Source organism: Notolepis coatsorum (assembly GCF_963971535.1).
Source record: "Notolepis coatsorum genome assembly, chromosome: 1".
Classification (NCBI taxonomy): domain Eukaryota; kingdom Metazoa; phylum Chordata; class Actinopteri; order Aulopiformes; family Paralepididae; genus Notolepis; species Notolepis coatsorum.
In genome coordinates this window covers 7016782-7035648 of record NC_140165.1, presented here as the reverse complement: position 1 = coordinate 7035648, position 18867 = coordinate 7016782, and the positions used below count along the sequence as shown (strand labels likewise).

At 42.6% G+C, this 18867-nt stretch overlaps 1 protein-coding gene across 1 annotated transcript; it reads right to left on the bottom strand.

Moving 5' to 3' along the window:
* Positions 1-2067: 2067 nt before the first annotated feature.
* On the bottom strand, positions 2068-17121 carry LOC311242973 (polyhomeotic-like protein 3; the record flags this gene model as incomplete). The annotated part of the gene is made up of 4 exons (XM_084332037.1): positions 2068-2222; positions 3150-3375; positions 11493-11616; positions 17033-17121. 4 exons carry the CDS (start codon positions 17119-17121, stop codon positions 2068-2070), a joined length of 594 nt encoding a protein of 197 aa, XP_084188163.1.
* Between the last annotated feature and the right edge of the window lie 1746 nt (positions 17122-18867).

Below are 18867 nucleotides of genomic sequence, written 5' to 3'. Positions count from 1 at the left end.
CTGCAGGATGGTGAACGTGTACATGGAGGACAACGGCCAGCTGGACCAGGTCTACTACTACCTGCAGGAGCTGTACAACACGGCGCCCGCCACCGCGCCCTCCCTGGCCACGGTGGACCACATCCGCTTCGTCCTGGAGGTGCTGCTGCCCGAGGTGAGCTCTATGGTTTTTTAATAAGCGTATTTTTTTTCTCTTGAAATCGCCGTCGGTTGTGTGATAGTAAAGGGTTAACCTTCTGTCGTGTGACAGTGAAAGGGTTAACCAACGTATTTTTTTTTATTGAAATCGCCGTCTGTTGTGTGATAGTAAAGGGTTAACCTTCTGTCGTGTGACAGTGAAAGGGTTAACCGGCTGTTGTGTGGCAGTGAAAGGGTTAACCGTTTTGGTAGTGCGACAGTGAAAGGGTTAACGACCGATGGAGAGAGAACCGTTGCTTACAGTACATGCCGTCATTACTCTCGTCAGTGTGGTGAGAGTTGCTCGTTGTCTTGCAGGCCGTTATCTACGCCATAGCTGGAGTGGACGCGTTGTCCATAAAAAAGGCAGAGGAAAAGTACCTGAAAGGTCCGCCTATAAGCAAAAGGTAAGTTCGTTCTGAGTGGACCTCTCTTCTGCTGAGTGATGTTGATTGTAGGTCTTATTTAGGGTGTGTCCTATTCAGCTCATTGAGTCTCCTAGATGTTAAATGAACCCTGTGTTCCAGAATATTGATGTTGGATTTGTGTTTTATTGCAGAGAAAGAAGAGATTTTGAGAGTAAGTACACGATTTATTTACTATTTGAAGTTACACTATTTTTACTTTTATCATGATTGTGGTGATGATCATTATGCTTATTACTGTTCTGTATTATTATTGCCATTGTTCAGGCACTTCAAAATGGTAGGGCCAAGAATTTGGCTATTTTGGACTTCAAATTTAAATATTTGGGGGGGGGGGGGGGGGGGGGGGGGGCTTCATGGGAGAATCATTCAAAATAGAGTACTTGATCTAACAAGCCAGTATGGTATTTCTTGACCAGTATCGGCACATTCTAAATGTGGAATTCTATCACTCTGACTCTACATGAAGGCTATTCCAAAACATGACATTATGATGATGGTTATTTGTTTATTAATTATGGACGTAATAAATTTTTTTTTTTTGATGGATCATGATAACAATTTGCTTGCTGTCAAATGTCAGTATAAAACTCTGCACTCAAAATAGTCTTCCTTCTACTTACTTGTAATGCTTAGTTCACTTTGCAGGCTTTGTTTTTTACAATATAAAATATATAAACCAATCAACGTATGTGTGCAACATTCTGGACAGCAGTCTTAGTGAAAATGTAGTCCGTTTTAATCATGAGTTTGGTCCATGTGAAACCAACAGTGTTGTCGTCCTCATAAAGAGTGCTCGTCTTCTACAAGGTAAAGAGGTTCCCCCAAAAAAGTCACAAATTAGACAATCAAGTATTTTGTCCTGGTCCAGATTGGCACAAGCACAGTCCAGTAGGAATGTAGGCACAAGCACAGTCCAGTAGGAATGTAGAAGAGCCTATGATTGGCACAACGCACAGTCCAGTAGGAATGTAGAAGAGCCTATGATTGGCACAACGCACAGTCCAGTAGGAATGTAGAAGAGCCTATGATTGGCACAACGCACAGTCCAGTAGGAATGTAGAAGAGCCTATGATTGGCACAACGCACAGTCCAGTAGGAATGTAGAAGAGCCTATGATTGGCACAACGCACAGTCCAGTAGGAATGTAGAAGAGCCTATGATTGGCACAACGCACAGTCCAGTAGGAATGTAGAACAGCTTATGATTGGCACAACGCACAGTCCAGTAGGAATGTAGAAGAGCCTATGATTGGCACAACGCACAGTCCAGTAGGAATGTAGAACAGCTTATGATTGGCACAACGCACAGTCCAGTAGGAATGTAGAACAGCTTATGATTGGCACAACGCACAGTCCAGTAGGAATGTAGAACAGCTTATGATTGGCACAACGCACAGTCCAGTAGGAATGTAGAAGAGTCTATGATTGGCACAACGCACAGTCCAGTAGGAATGTAGAACAGCCTATGACTCCTTCAGAGAGTTGATGTAGGCGCAGAGTTTGAGGGCGGGCCCCAGTTTGAGGCTCATGGTGCTGACAAGGTGGTCCTCTGTGAGTAAGAGCAAAGCCTGTCCATCGATCTCCTGGGAGCGGAACTCCTCCGCTACCTGCTCACACCCTGGAGAGAGAGAGAGAGAGAGAGAGAGAGAGAGAGAGAGAGAGAGAGAGAGAGAGAGAGAGAGAGAGAGAGAGAGAGAGAGAGAGAGAGAGAGAGAGAGAGAGAGAGAGAGAGAGAGAGAGAGAGAGAGAGAGAGAGAGAGAGAGAGAGAGAGAGAGAGAGAGAGAGAGAGAGAATACTTTTTCAGTTATTTGTCAAATTAAAGTGAACTTTTTTCATATGGATGCCTCACACTCATACCAACCAAATTCTTCTCATTTTGAACAGTACAAAGTTAATAATTTACAATAATTTCTGTTATCTGGCTAAATTTGTAATTCTGGGTCTAGAAGTTGATCCAGGGTCCCTTATGTCTGTGCACTGTAGCAATGCATTTATGAAAGAAAGCTTATTACTGTATTCTGATGTATGTTGTCACAACTTCATCTCACCATATTGTATTTACTTAAAGGGATAGGTCTGCATTTTTTTTTTAACCATAGCCATGTTTCTTATTTACCGATGTTGATTGATATAGAGTAATTTCTCCTCATACAGTTGGCTAGTTAGCCACAAGCCAATGCAAAGTCTGTACATGCTGACTGAAATCTCCTTTGTGTGCACTCTGGAGCTCAACTCCATTGACCTTGCATTGGTTTGACCAAAAAAAAACACTAACCTTCTTACCGTCTTATACTATCATGCACTCTTCCTATTTTACTAAATATGTCTCTACTCTCTACTACTATGCACTCAACACTGCAGGATAAAAAGCATCAGCTAAATGACAAAATGTCATTTGTTTGTGGCTAACTAGCCACAGCTAGTATGAAGAACAGCATGGATTGTGCTGAGGAAGGATTCGACCGAACATCATTGGTAAGTAAGGAATAGCAATAGGGTTTCCAACCTAATGTGGTCATTTGTCTGTTGTTTCAGTGGCATTACCTCGTAGAGAGTTGATGTAGGAGTAGACTTGCTCCACGCTCCACTGCGATGGATTGGGGAGGTCTCCCTTCTCCCCGTCAGAGCTGCTGTGTGTTTCAGTCACCCTCTGCTCCTCCTCCTCGCCCTCCCTCTCTCGCCTCCGGAGCCGTGTGATCATGGGGACATGGGGTTCGTCGTCCTCCTCCAACTCCTCCCCGCCCCTCAGTGAGCCTCTCTGGTTCTCCTCCTGGACCAATGAAGAAAAAGAACACGTCTGGTATCATGTGTAAATGAGGGCTTGTTTACCTTGTGATCGACTGAAGCCTAACGGACTCGCATCGCTCCTTGTCTGAATGGTTCAGTTAAGATTCAAAGTAGTACAGTGCAGCCCGGTAAGTTGTTGGACAAAGTTTTTTTTTTGGGTCACTTGAAATTTTTATTTTTTTTAAAAGAAAGTTGTTTTTTTCCCAATGAAGGTAACATTAAATTAATCAGAAATACACTCTATACATTGTTAATGTGGTAAATGACTATTCTAACTGCAAACGTCTGGTTTTTAATGTAATATCTACATGGGTGTATAGAGGCCCATTTCCAGCAACCATCACTCCAGTGTTGGTACATTGTGTTTGCTAATCGTGTTAGAAAGCTAATGGATGATTATAAAAACCTTGAAAACCCTTGTGCAATTACGTTAGCACAGCTGAAAACGGGTTTGCTGGTCTATAAAACTGCCCTTCCTTTGAGCTAGTTGAGTATCTGGAGCATCACATTTGTGAGTTCGATTATACTCTCAAAATGGCCAGAAAAAGAGGACTTTCATATGAAACTCGACAGTCTATTCTTGTTATTAGAAATGAAGGCTATCCCATGTGAGAAATTGCCAAGAAACTGAACATTTCCTACAACGGTGTACTGTGTACTACTCCCTTCAGAGAACAGCACAAACGGGCTCTAATCAGTAAAAAGAGAAGTGGGAGGCCCCAGTGCACAACTAAGCAAGAAGACAAATACATAGTTTTTAGTTTGAGAAATAGACTCCTCACAGGTCCTGAACTGGCAGCTTCATTAACCTCTAACGCCCGTGCAGTCCGGGGCCGGACCGCAAATGACATCGCGTCATAAATCAAGCTCTGCAGACTGTCTTGACATAATTATCGTTCTTTCCCCCCAAACGTATTCAAGAATAAACATAACCATGTCAGAACAGCAGTTATAATGTATATTTTCATCAATACGTTTGTTTACCATACCAATAGGTTAACGTGTTATTAGTGAGATTTTAGTTGAATGATGGAAAATGTAGTAATTTTGAGAACGAGGACATCCAGAGCTTTCAATTTTTCAAAACGACACTTCCCAAAGGCCTCTAGCTATCGGCAAGCAAATTACTTCCTGATAATTTATTTTTTATTTTTTTATTATTATTATGTTGTGGAAAATGTGTATACGAGGGTGGAGGTAGGAAAGGGGTTAGTCTTGACTAGTTTAATATAGGTCAACTAGCAGGGCTCAAAGACACTAGGGCGACAGTCTGGCTGATGTTCTTAAAACAGCCTCAAGATAGCAGATGGACATTTCAGTACATCATATCGTGTGCTCTAATCTTGTGTCTTTTCTCTCTTTCATACATACACAGCACACACACACAGACACAGCACACACACACAGACACACAGACACACACATACACAGCACACACACACAGACACAGCACACACACACAGACACACAGACACACACAGTCACACAGACACACACACACACACACACAGACACACACAGTCGCACAGACATACACACCGACACACACACACACACACACATTCCCTGTGTCACAATACACACATACAATACACACACGTCTGTACACAGACGCACACACACACAGACACACACACACAATACACACATACAATACACACACGTCTGTACACAGACGCACACACACACAGACACACACACACATACACACACACACACACACAAACACACACACACACACACACATCTCACTCTCTCTTCGATGTTCTTAATGTTTTACATCATATCGTGTGTGTACATCATATCTTGTTTATCTCTCTTCGATGTTCTTAATGTTTTTATCTAAATCTATGTTCTTCTTAATGTCTTTATCTCTCTTCATGTTCTTAATGTTTTTATCTCTCTCCGATGTTAAATCTACGTATCATCTTAATGTACGTCATGTCAGATCTGACATGATATGATACGTCATCATATCTGTCATGGGGGGGCAGGACTGAGAGGGGATTTAGGGGACAAGCAGAGGGATTGAGAGTGAGAGTGTTTTTTGTTCAAGCTGTGGTGATCCTCTGCTCGATCCATAGCTTTTGCTGTTAAGAACTTCTTTTCCTAAATAAATTACCTACTTGTTACAATTGGAAATATCGTCTCCTGCTGTGTTAAACAACCATCAGCCACAACAATTACTCTGGATTATATACCACAAAACTGAACTTCATTGGCATATATTTGAGTGCAGTTAGTTTGTCTACCCCATTTTGATCATTTAGCAACCATACGATTTGAAATCGGTTTCAAAATGGCGGAGCTCTGGCAAGAATAAGAAACCTACTTACATACAGTAGATTTCATTCTGTTCTTATGCACGCCTGGTGATACTAAATCCAAATTGAACTCGGCCATTTGAAAGATAAGATTTGGCCCAATCCATAAATGTGCGAATTGGCTATAATAAAGTAATTTATAGGCTTGCTTGCTATTCTATAATATTATTTCAAATAGCATTGGTCCGGATGGGAGAATTCAGTACTGTATCTACAAAACCTTCTGTTTAATCATCTTCCCTTTATTCATTTCCTTAGATGTCTTGTACACGTGATCTCAAGAAGGTACTGAACGAGTTCATTGGCAGTTTTTCATGTCTGGTCATTTTTAGCATGGTGTTATTCACTGTCAAAGATGCAAAGAAAAATCATTCATATTCTCCTTTGTTTCATCACAATTTAAGCAAGCCTAGTAATAGACACAATATTTCTGACACTGGGAATACATTCACTGAGGTCCATAGATGTCCCTAGATACCAAGAACATGCAAATGGACCTTGTAGAAGTGGAGCAATATTCCATTTACATATGTATTTTAGGTGGATTTTCTGAAAATAGGGCTCCGGGCTTAACACATTGGGTGCCAGCAACGAGAAATCTCGTTGTTGGCCGCTATGCGTTGAGTGCCAATGATGAGAAATCGTTATTTAATCGTTATTTCTTTTATTAGCGATATCCATAACATTTTCATCCATCCAGCCTCACGTTATCATTAGGACTGTCTGAGCTCGAAAATGGCAAATACCGCCCCCTATCGTCTCCCGGATGGTATTGCACCCATTGGAATGGACTCAATGGAAATGCATGGGGGGAAAAAACTCTGTATTCCACATTTTACTACTCAGGCATGTAACCTGAGACTATTGCATTCATTGAGGGGACTGGAAACAGCGTGGATTATGTGTTTCTGTATTAGACATAGTTCGCAAATATCCCCGTCCTCTCATTGACTAAAGCGCTGGCACTCAAGCGATAAATAGCGCACCCCCTGCTGGCAATCAAAGTGTTAAGAGGTTAAATTGTACCCGCAAAACGCCAGTGTCAACGTCTACAGTGAAGAGGCGACTGGGATGCTGGCCTTCTAGGCAGAGTGGCAAAGAAAAAGCCATATCTGAGACTGGCCAATAAAAGGAAAAGATTAATATGGGCAAAAGAACAGACATTGGACAGAGGAAGATTGGAAAAAAGTCTTATGGACAGACAAATCGAAGTTTGAGGTGTTTGGATCACAAGAACATTTGTGAGATGCAGAACAAGTGAAAAGATGCTGGAAGAGTGCCTGACGCCATCTGTCAAGCATGGTGGATGTAATGTGATGGTCTGGGGCTGCTTTGGTGCTGGTAAAGTGGGAGATTTGTACAAGATAAAAGGGATTTTGAATAAGGAAGGTATCACTCAATTTTGCAACACCATGCCTGTGGACAGTGCTTGGTTGGAGCCAATTTCCTCCTACAACAGGACAATGACCCAAAGCACACCTCCAAATTATGCAAGAACTATTTAGGGAAGAAGCAGGCAGCTGGTGTTCTGTCTGTAATGGAGTGGCCAGCGCAGTCACCAGATCTCAACCCCATTGAGCTGTTGTGGGAGCAGCTTGACCGTATGGTATGCAAGAAGTTCCCATCAAGCCAATCCAATTTGTGGGAGGTGCTTCAGGAAGCGTGGGGTGAAATCTCTTCAGATTCCCTCAACAAATGAACAGCTAGAATGCCAAAGGTCTGCAATGCTGTAATTGCTGCAAAGGGAGCATTCTTTAACGAAAGCAAAGTTTGAAGGAAAAAACCTTTTCTAACCTTGTCAATGTCTTTTCCAAACAAATTTGATAAATAAGTGAGTTTTCATGGAAACACGAAATTGTCTGACCCCAAACTTTTGAACAGTAGTGTATATATTTGTTAATCCTCAATTAATTCTACAAAGAGCCAAAAGCAGTAGACTTGTACACCATGTACAATACACAGTACTCTCCTAGTGTACCTGATGCAACTCTTCACATTCAAAATAAAAATGTCCCTTTTGTATCAGTTATTGTATATCGGTTATTGTAGATACAATTCTAATAAAAGGTAAAACATGGGGGGGAAAGATCTACATGTTTTCTTAAATTCATAGTTGGATTAAGGAAAATGTACATAAAAACGAAGATTTTGTATCTGCACACACAAGCTATAAGATTAAAGGCTATCGTGGACTTGCCAGTTGTGATTGGAGGATCAAGACTAAAGAGGGCGGGGTTTGAGATGGGGCCATTATGTACTGCAAACAAAGCCTTTTTCTGATTTAAGATTCTATTTCATAGGCATAAAATATGTAATTTTCCCTATTTCCTTTTCTTAAATTGTAAACTAAATGCTGCATTATAGTAACATGTTGTAACCTAATCATCAAATGAAACGATGTTTAGCTGAGACACTCAGGGTAGTTTTATTTTATTAAACTTATCTGAGGAGCCTCGTATTGTGAGTTTCTTAAGTTGAGATGCTGCATCACATCTCTCAGCCAGAGTTCAGCTCGGTGGGGGAGGAGATTTCCAGTGAAGCAGCTTAAAAAAATACTAGGGCTTTCAGTTTATCGCGTTAATTAGATTAATTAATTACACAGCAGATTATCGCGTTATGAAAATTAACTCAAAATGAATTACAAAAAATTCAAATCTTTTTTAATTTTTTTTTTTTTATCTCATTCAAGAACGTAGAATACACATTTACAGACTTTTTTTTTTATATGGTCCATTTGCATGTTCTTGGTATCTGATTCTCGGGACATCTATGGATCTCAGGGAATGTATTCCCAGTGTCAGAAATACTGTGTCTGTTACTAGGCTTGAGTAAATTGTAATGAACCAAATGAGAATATCAATTACATTTCTTTTCTTTGACTGAATAACACTATGCTCAAATTGACCAGACCTGAAAAATCTAAGCAAATTAATAGATGGAAGATGATTAAACAGACGTTTTTGTAGATACAGTACTGAATTCTGCCATCTGGACACATGCAATTTGAAATATGATTATAGAATATCGGGCATAAAATGGTTATGCGATTAATTTATTACAAATCCTGTAATTAAAAAAAATCGCCTGACAGCACTAACAAATACACATGAGAAATATAGAAATGAGTAATGCGGATAAACAAAGTTAGGTTATATTGTGTTATGCAGTGTTGTATTGTATTTACTGCCGTCAAGCGACTCAGGGTTTTTCTTTTTGTACTAAGTAAAAGTACATTATATAAAGTATAATTATACTAAATGATGTTATATCAAGTCAAATTAATGGAAGAACAAATGTAAATGTAAGGGGGTAGGGATCAATTGGCTTAGCTTCCATCTACATGTCAACTAACTTAAGTACATTGCTCTTGACTTTTTGTTTATAATTTCTTTTTCATTATGATTGTTCTGTTTTACGGAGCTTGATATTGTGATTGGAGGAATGTGGAGAATACATGTTACAAAATAAACGTTTTCATTCATTCCACCGTTATTAATCTGCTCTTCACCATTTTGTTCCACTCACTAGCTTGGCAGTTATTTGCCCTTATTGTTCCCTGGTTTATTTGTTTCTGGCTGGAATCTGTTTGGTCCACGTCTATTCTTTTACCAACGGATTTCCAGTTCCGGGTTCGCGTTCTGCGATCTGATTGGCCACTGACGTACGCTAGTTCTGCCCCCCGGTAAGTTATCTACGCCAGTGCCAACTCTGCGGTAAACAGCTATGACTTTAAATTAGGGATGCTCGATATTGGCTTTTTTACCTATACCGATATTGTCCAACTCTTAATTTCCGATACTGATATATGCAGGGTTCCCCCCCCCAAAAATTGAATAATTTCAGGTAATTAACATTACATATCTCTTGTTCTGGAATTAACAACATTATGCATACTTTTGACAATAAATAAAATCAGAATTTGTTCTTACTTGCTTGTCTGGGTAAATAAAGGTTATAGAAATGTAAAAAAAAAATAAAATCATTTTAATGCCTATCGGCCGATAATATCGGTAGGCCGATAATATCGGACATCCCTACTTTAAATGCTTTGTCTAATAAACTAGATTAAATATAGCCTATAGCACAGATTTTTACAGCCTAATCTAAAACAGATTTTTTTTACACATTGGTTCAAACATGATCACGGAAGCGTGACAACCCTAACATGTCATGTTGTGTCACAACAGAATGAGTAGGTGAGTGTTAGGCCTACAGAAAGTGTAATCTATTGATTGACTTGCATGACTTAGTCAATTCGGTAGAAGAGTCTGGTGGGCGAGATTATGCATGACCAGCCTGTGATCTAAAGAGCATATTACCTACATAGTTTTTAGGCTATTCTTATGCCATGCTCACTCCGGCGTTAGAAGGTAGCCTAATAACTGGCATGTTTCAACACCTGTCGTCTGATGTGGCTGCCGTTCGCACAATAATGAGGTCGTGTTTTGAACATTTGAGCAGGCTGTTAGTAGAGTTGTGTGGAATCACGTTAATAGAGAGATGAAAACAATACGTTATTTTGATTGATATGAATTGGATAATGCAGGCGTGAGCAGGTGAACCCGGAACTGGAAATCCGTTGGTAAAAGAACAAGACGCGTTTGGTCCCTGCCACCTTAATGCCTTTCACAGCTTCACTCCATTTATTAATTGGCCTAAGCCCTAAGGGTTCAATAAATGAAGAGGAGAGGGGAAATTGGGCAGCCCCGTCTTGGTCCTCTCTTCAAAACAAAACATCCAGAAAGTTCCTCGTCACTTTCACACCTCTTTGGTCCGCTTTAAAATAGGGATGTTCGATATTGGCTTTTTTTTTTACCGATATCCGATATACCGATATTGTCCAACTCTTAATTTCCGATACCGATATCAACCGATACCGATATGCGGGGTTTCCCCCCCCCCAAAAAACGGAATAATTTTAGGTAATTACCATTACATATCTCTTGTCATGGAATTAACACAACATTATGCATACTTGACAATAAATAAAATAAGATGTTCTTGCTTGCCTGGGTAAATAAAGGTTAAAAAGATTTTTTTTAAACAGATACCGATCATTTCCGACATTACATTTTAATGCCAATATCGGTAGGCCGATAATATCAGACATCCCTACTTTAAAATCTATAACAAACTGATTAAACAAACACCTTGCATGCATGATTCAGGTCACAGTAGTCTAGACAGTGCCGCATAATTAAATACGGACAGTGAATTGGAAAACCTATTGTATTTCATAACATTTGTGCACATTCTTTTGTACATTTTATTTCAAACCTTTATCTATACTCTAAAGGCAACTGAGGTTTCCCTAATTTACAGTCACGTCGGGTGTACATACAGAAAATATATAATCTCTTATCTTGTGATGCAGCTGGATTCGGGAGATCATAAGATTATGTATAACAAACCACCTGGCACATCAGATTATATTATCTCCCGTTTACCAAAACGTTTTTGATTAAGTTGTAGTGACATGAATGAAATCGGGCTTTGTATGTGTTGCCAGATTAAATTGAGAGTCTTATACACTACATTTAATAATTCCTGCACATCCTGGGTTGTAAACGTACATCTACAAAAATGAAAGAAATATTCCTGAAAAATGTAAGCCCCTTTTTCACAGCCCACTAATGTCGGCAGGTATGGGATGGGATTCAAAACGATGTCCAATAAAAGGCTGACCCGTGCGATCACATGGCTTTGTTTAGAAGGTTTGGTGTGCGGCTCGACAATGTGCAGTGTGAATGCCAACTGTGGGGTGGTGCAGTCTGACCTGTCTGAGGAGGAGTTTTCTGGACGGTGGTCGACCCCTCCTGCCCACGGGTCTGTGGGCCCCGCGACCCTGTGCTCTGTCTGCCCGCAACATGCTGAGACGCTTGGTGCAGCTCACATTGAACCTGATCAGAGGGGAGGGGGGAGATTTGTTCTTCACATTTGACCCACTCACTCACATTCACACACCGACAGCAGAGGCAACCATTCAAGCTGCCAGTTAGGGGTAACGGCACGCGTCTTGCTCAAGGACACTTCGACACGCTGCCCGGGAGGAGAGGGAATCGAACCCGGGAACCTCTGGATTACCAGACGACTGCTCTCCCTCCTGATCCACTGTCGCCCCACTGATCTTGGAGCGGCAGGGTAGCTTGGTGGTTGGAGAGACTGACCGGGAAGGTGACACGTTCGATCCCCCCGTGACACCCAATGTACCCATGATCCCGACTGGAAGTGTCCTTGAGAAATGCTCCCTTCCTGCTCCAGGGGTGCCGTAAAATGGCAGACTCTGTGCTTCTGACCCATCAGGTGAAATAGATGCATATTTCTCGGGGGGGGGGGGGGGGGGGGGGGGTGTCCTTGCCCCCCAAGGGGATTATAAAAGCACTACAAATAAAAACCTTCATCAAACCACAATAAAAACCTTTGATTTGATTTGAAATCTTTATTTGGAACATGTAAATGAATAAACAAAATAAATAACTAAACAAAATCAAAACATAACAAACAAAATAACTAAAAAAAAGCAAAACATAACTCAATTTACATGTTTGAAAAGGAGTAGGAAGACGTATACACTTATTTAATCCTACCCCTTTTCCACTCCTCAAATGAGTACTATTTTAAAACATAAAAAAAAAAAATTATACTATACTATACTATGCAAAACAAAAAAACAAACTATATATGTAAAACATGAAAGAAATAAAATAAAAATGTAAACACCCGTGAATATCAAGTCCCTTCCTCATCCCTGTACCTCGTGAACATCATTTCCTTATACATCAGTTGTCTCATGTTTGGACATATATGAATATGTTTGTGTGATAACCTGCAATGTGAACTATCCGTATGGCCCTTTTTTGGAGTATAAAAAGTGGTTGTGTAGAATTATAAGTGTTTCCCCAGACTTCAGCACAGTAATTTAGTTCAAGTTTCAAGTTTCTTTAATAGTTGTCATACACAGTGGTGCAGTGGCAAATTGACAGTAGGTCAAACGCTCCACGCGCGTGCATGCACAGTTTTTTTTGGCTGCTCTCGTCCTGCAGCTGGATACTATTGCCTCACAGCGCGGCCGTCAGCGCGCGGCCCAGAGAGCGCCGCTGGCTCTGCGGCTCTGCAGCTGCATGCTTCTCCGGGAGTCCGGTTGGATAATGCCATGTAAAAAGCGATTGCGCGTACTTCAGCCTCAGTGACCGAGGTATAACGCCGTTATACCGAGTTATACCAGCACTGCACCACTGGTCATACAGAAGTACAGAATACTTTTATACAAAATGCTTCTTACTGTTACGCTCCAGAGACTGTGCAAGACAAGATAAGTATGAAATAAAATAACATAGTATAGCATGTAAATTAGAGTAAAAGAAAATGAGGTCACAGTGTTCAGTATAGACATATGTACAATGTTCGATGCAGAATAGACGTAACTGAGTTACCATATAATATACAATACTGTGTAGTGTACTAATATACAATACTATATAGTGCAAGGCAGAAATAGGATGAGGTGCAATTTAGGTACGATTTACAGTAGGTGTACGAGTTGTAGTGCAAATCCTTTATCAATAAATATAAAGTGTGTTTGTGTGATCTAAAGTGTGGAGAGTGGGTGCTGCAGTGTGTTGTTTGTTTAAGTGAGTGTGTGGGTGTGTGTGCTGTGTGCATTTGATGGTTGTTGCATAGTGTTTATTGTTCGTTTAGCAGCCTGATGGCCTGGGGATAGAAGCTTCTTCTGAGTCTTTCTGTGCTCGCCTTAAGACTCCGGTATCGCTTGCCTGACCGCAGCAGTTCAAAGAGGCAGTTGTTCGGGTGGCTCGAGTCCTTAATAATTCTCTTAGCCTTCCCCTTGCACCACTTGTTGTAAATGTTCTGGAGGGTGGGAAGCCCCCCTCCAATTGTGCGTTCGGCTGAACGTGTCACTCTTTGTACTTTGTAGTCTGCTACGGTCTTGTGCAGTGCTATTCCCAAACCAGGAGGTGATGTTGCCAGTCAGGATGCTCTCTATTGTACATGAGTAGAAGTTCCTAAGGATCTTCTGACTGACTTGGAACTTCCTTAGGCGCCTGAGGAAGTAGAGGCGTTGTCGTGCCTTCTTCACAACACTGTCAATGTGTGTGGTCCATGTCAAATCCTCGGATATGTGGGCTCCGAGGCCGAGGTACTTGAAACTGTTCACTCTCTCTCTTAAATATGGTAAAACTAGTGAACAGTAGAGAATGTAGAGTGATTTTCTATCCAGAATGTGCTTTACTTTACTCATGACTGAAAGGCTTCTTGACAGTTGTCTTATGTCCTATCGTGATTGTTGATCATGACATTGACCAATAAATTATGCGAGTGTAATCTAGAAATGTGATACCAATCATCCAGTCCTGAATGAGGACAGTTGGCAGAGTATTTGCCAGTGGAGCAGTCCACTGATAGACAACATCTGGAGCTCCAAAGCCCCCATGCCTTTGATGGCATCGTGGGCAGAGGAAGGGCACCTGGGAGTGATTAGACATGTAAAGGTTCTCTTAGCGACACAAGTGACTATGGGATCCAGATGTTGTGTTCCAGGAAAAACACTCTTATTGTGCATGAAGATAAATAAATACATAAAATAAACATAAGTGTGTGTTTTGTAACAAGCAATGGAACTATAAAGCATTGCATGTAATTCAAGGGAAGGGTCAGGGGTCAAACTTGGACAGTCAATGAAAATGATGATCCACCACTATTGAATTTTTTTTTCTTTTCTTTTTTCTCAAAGATTGACTGCACAGGTCAAAGTAAAGATTTTACTCATTGGTGTAAATTATTGCAGTGCCTGTTTGGAATGTGTGCCTGTTCATAAAGGGCTGATTGCTTGGCTACCAGTATTGCCGCTTGCAGCGTTGTCAGGCATGCCCGTTTGGAGTGTGTGGCCATTTGGAATGGATTGATTGGCCCTCGGAAGTGCTTCTTGCAGCGTTGTGGAGACCTGTGGTCTGACTGCTTGCAGCGTTGTGGAGACCCGTGGTATGACTGCTTGCAGCATTGTGGAGACCCGTGGTATGACTGCTTGCAGCGTTGTGGAGACCCGTGGTATGACTGCTTGCAGCATTGTGGAGACCCGTGGTATGACTGCTTGCAGCGTTGTGGAGACCCGTGGTATGACTGCTTGCAGCGTTGTGGAGACCCGTGGTATGACTGCTTGCAGCGTTGTGGAGACCTGTGGTATGACTGCTTGCAGCGTTGTGGAGACCCGTGGTATGGCTGCTTGACCTGTGGTATGGCTGCTTGACCTGTGGTATGGCTGCTTGACCTGTGGTATGGCTGCTTGACCTGTGGTATGGCTGCTTGACCTGTGGTATGGCTGCTTGACCTGTGGTATGGCTGCTTGACCCGTGGTATGGCTGCTTGACCCGTGGTATGGCTGCTTGACCTGTGGGATGGCTGCTTGACCTGTGGTATGGCTGCTTGACCCGTGGAATGGCTGCTTGACCCGTGGTATGGCTGCTTGACCCGTGGAATGGCTGCTTGACCTGTGGTATGGCTGCTTGACCCGTGGAATGGCTGCTTGACCTGTGGTATGGCTGCTCGTAGTGTTCAAGAACACTGCACTCCCCTGGGTCCTCAGCAATACAACCACCAAGTGTGAAGTTCGAGATATGTGTAAAAGTTGTTGTAGTGTCACCGTCAACACTACCCCATATCATCCTCAGACTGATGTTTTCAGAGGTTAAACCAAACCATCATCAAACGGCTGAGCCACAGAGTGTCATTGCCTATGTTCTCCATGTGGGGGAGAAACTGGAGAAAATGGCTGCACTGGCTCAGCAGAATGTGATGGAGGAACCAAAAGTTTTTCCCTACTCAGTTGTAGTGGAGTGAGGGGGCAGCATGCTTTCAAGGACCTCTAGGATGCGCCGAGTAAGAACTCTGTTCTGTGTAGTCCTGACTTGACTATCCTAAGACTAAAGACTTCCTGTTGCCGTCCAACCTCACTGTAGTGGGAAAATAGGGACGTAAATCGATGATGATGATGTTGCAAACTGGTGCCTCAGAGCGAGGTTTGAGAGCTGTGCTTTTGCAGGGAGAGTCCAAGGATCGTCACACCAGTGGCTTACATCAGCAGGAAGTTGTTCCCAGGGGAGACTCGTTATTCCACTGTGGAGGGAGAATGCCTGGCAGCGGAATGGGCCCTGGACACCCTCGGGTATTCCCTTCTAGGAAGAGAGTTCATCCTGGAAACCGACGGAAGGGATGAAAGATGCTGACGGCCGCATCACCTGCTGGTAGGTACCCGGCGGTGCAGCCGTATCACCTCACCGTCCAGCACATTCCAGGAAGAGGCAACGCCACAGACGACTTTTTAATCACACTCTCACGGTGTGATACCAGAAGGAGGAGGAGAGTGTGTGGCGGTTGCAACTACCAGCCAACCAGGTATCAAGAAGGTGATATTTTCCCACTTCCTTTGTTAACACCAAGGAAACTATAAAAGAAGGAAGGGTTATCACGTCACCGTGTAGAGCGTGAACACACATTGGTTTCAAGTGTGGAAACTTTCAGTTTTTACGCCATTTGCTATTTCTACAACAGGCTTCAATAGAACTGGCACCAAAGTCCGACACCAAGCAGAGCATAGAGCGTGTTCTGACGCGATGACCCATCCTTCTTTTATAGTGTCCTTGGTTAACACCAGGATACAAGACGACAAACACTTTTCTAGGCCCACTTTATTTTTCTGGATTGGGTGAAAAACAATCGAGTTAGATTCAGTCAGATGTTAATATGAAGTGCTATATAAACAACTTCCCTGTCAGTGTCTTGTAGCCAAACATCCTCCTGGCAAACTGGCAAAGACTTGAGCTGCTGCATCACACCAGCCTAAGTAGATGGGGCCGGGTGATCGGACTGTGCCATTCTGCTACAGCCAGAGGGGTGTTCTCAGGAGCTGCTACATCTACGCCACACCTTTTTAAAAAGGGGAGGAATGTCTTCTCTCCCCTGCCATTTACTATGGATTGGCCAGCATAGAAGAGATAGAGGAAGTGTCTCTTGGTCAGAGGAGCTCACGGTTACTTTAACCATGTTTTGTTCCGTTTAGTTTATCTATATTTAGACGCTAGTGCAGTTCTCCAGAATTTATATGCAGTTATACTTTCCCCCCCACTTTTGCTAGATTTTATTACCCATCTTAAATTGTGTAAATACTTGGGTGAATAAAACACTTTTCCACCTTCACCTGCTCTCCCAGTTGTATTCTTACCCTGGTCCTTCACACAAGTGTAGACTACCATCATCGATAGCCACGTGTGCTGTATACTGGGATGTAGCTGGTGAGCTTCTTACCTTCTGACGGAGGTCATAGAGCAGAAGCGTTTGGAGCCGAGGAAGGTGTGAGCGTAACCCATCTTCCCACAGAACTCACACTCCAGCATGTCTGCAACATTAGAGGCCCAGCTGTTATACACGCACAAACACAGACATTCGGCATTCGTGACACGCACAACACACACACACACACACACACACACACACACACACACACACACACACACACACACACACACACACACACACACACACACACACACACACACACACACACACACACACACACACACACAGACACGTTGTGATCGCTATGAAAAAACATCTGATTAACCCAATACTGGTAAAATAGAGTCCTTACCTCACATCAGATGTTCTGCAAAAAGATGAATCCACTTCCTGATCGCCATTCCAAATATTGATCGCGTTTATTGATCCAACGTTATAGTCCGAAACACAGAATCGACGCTGCTCTGAGGGTCCTCAGTCAATCTGGTAACACGATACTGCTGGCCAGAGATGGAAAAACCCCGGACCGGACTTTTTTTCTGATGCACATGGCCACCCAATCCAATCCAATGATGTGCATTACCATCCGGGAGACGATAGGCGGCGGTATTTGCCCTTTTCAAGCTCAGACCCATTCACAATGATAACGTCAGGCTGGATGGATGAAAAATGTATGGATATCGCTAATAAAAGAAATAACGATTAAAAGACGAGAAAACTCGTCATTGGCACTCAACGCATGGCGAGTTAGCACGACTAATCTCGTCGTTGGCACTCAAAGTGTTAATGATAAAGTAAAATCAAACTCAAAAACTTTGAAATGACAACCAGTTCTTTCCCAACCCTGTGGTGTCCCTCCTGTGAGAATAATGCAGATATTGTTGCTGCCCAAACACACACACACCCAAGCACACACTGTACATACATTTGATGCCATGTTACATGGTGTGCCACAGCATGGTTGTTGTTTGTTTGGACCACCATGTTTTTTGGCTAACTTGCTGGTATCGTCAAGTACTAGTCCCCTCCTTCCCACTGGTTCTCCTGAGCCAGCCTTCGAGAAACTTCTTGTTTTGAGGTTAAATATGAAAGAACTTTGCTCAAATTGTTCTGGAGAGTCCACACACTCTCTATCTCTCTCTTTCAAAGAGACCACAGGAATAACATTTGTGGGGGACAAAGGAAATGGAATTTCCATAAACAGAGGGTTTCATTCCCCACAGGTTGTTAAAATGGCCAACAACCCATAATGGACCTGCAACAAGATGAAAACAACCAACTCTCCCTCTCCACTCTCTCTCTCTCGCACGCTCTCGCACGCTCTCTCTCTCTCTCTCGCTCGCTCGCTGGCTGGCTCGCTCGCTCGCTCGCTCGCACGCACGCACGCACGCACGCACGCACGCACGCACGCACGCACGCACGCACGCACGCACGCACGCACACACACACACACACACACACACACACACACACACACACACACACACACACACACACACACACACACACACACACACACACACACACACACACACACACACACACACACACACACACACACACACACACACACACACACACACTCAGTTAAAATGTTTTCACACAATAGTCCTCTTGAGTTTCCTGGAAACTCATTTGAATTCTGAAAACACATTAATACCATGACCCCGCCCGCTTCAACTGATGAAGGTTTGTACTCAAACTTCACAGCTGCATACTTGAGTGGCAAACAAGAACATAAGGTGGTGTGTGCAAGATGCACAATCACAATTTGTGAAATTAAGAAGCATTCATCAACATATTTCGTTAGTTGGTATGCATATTAAGCATAATCTTGGACATGC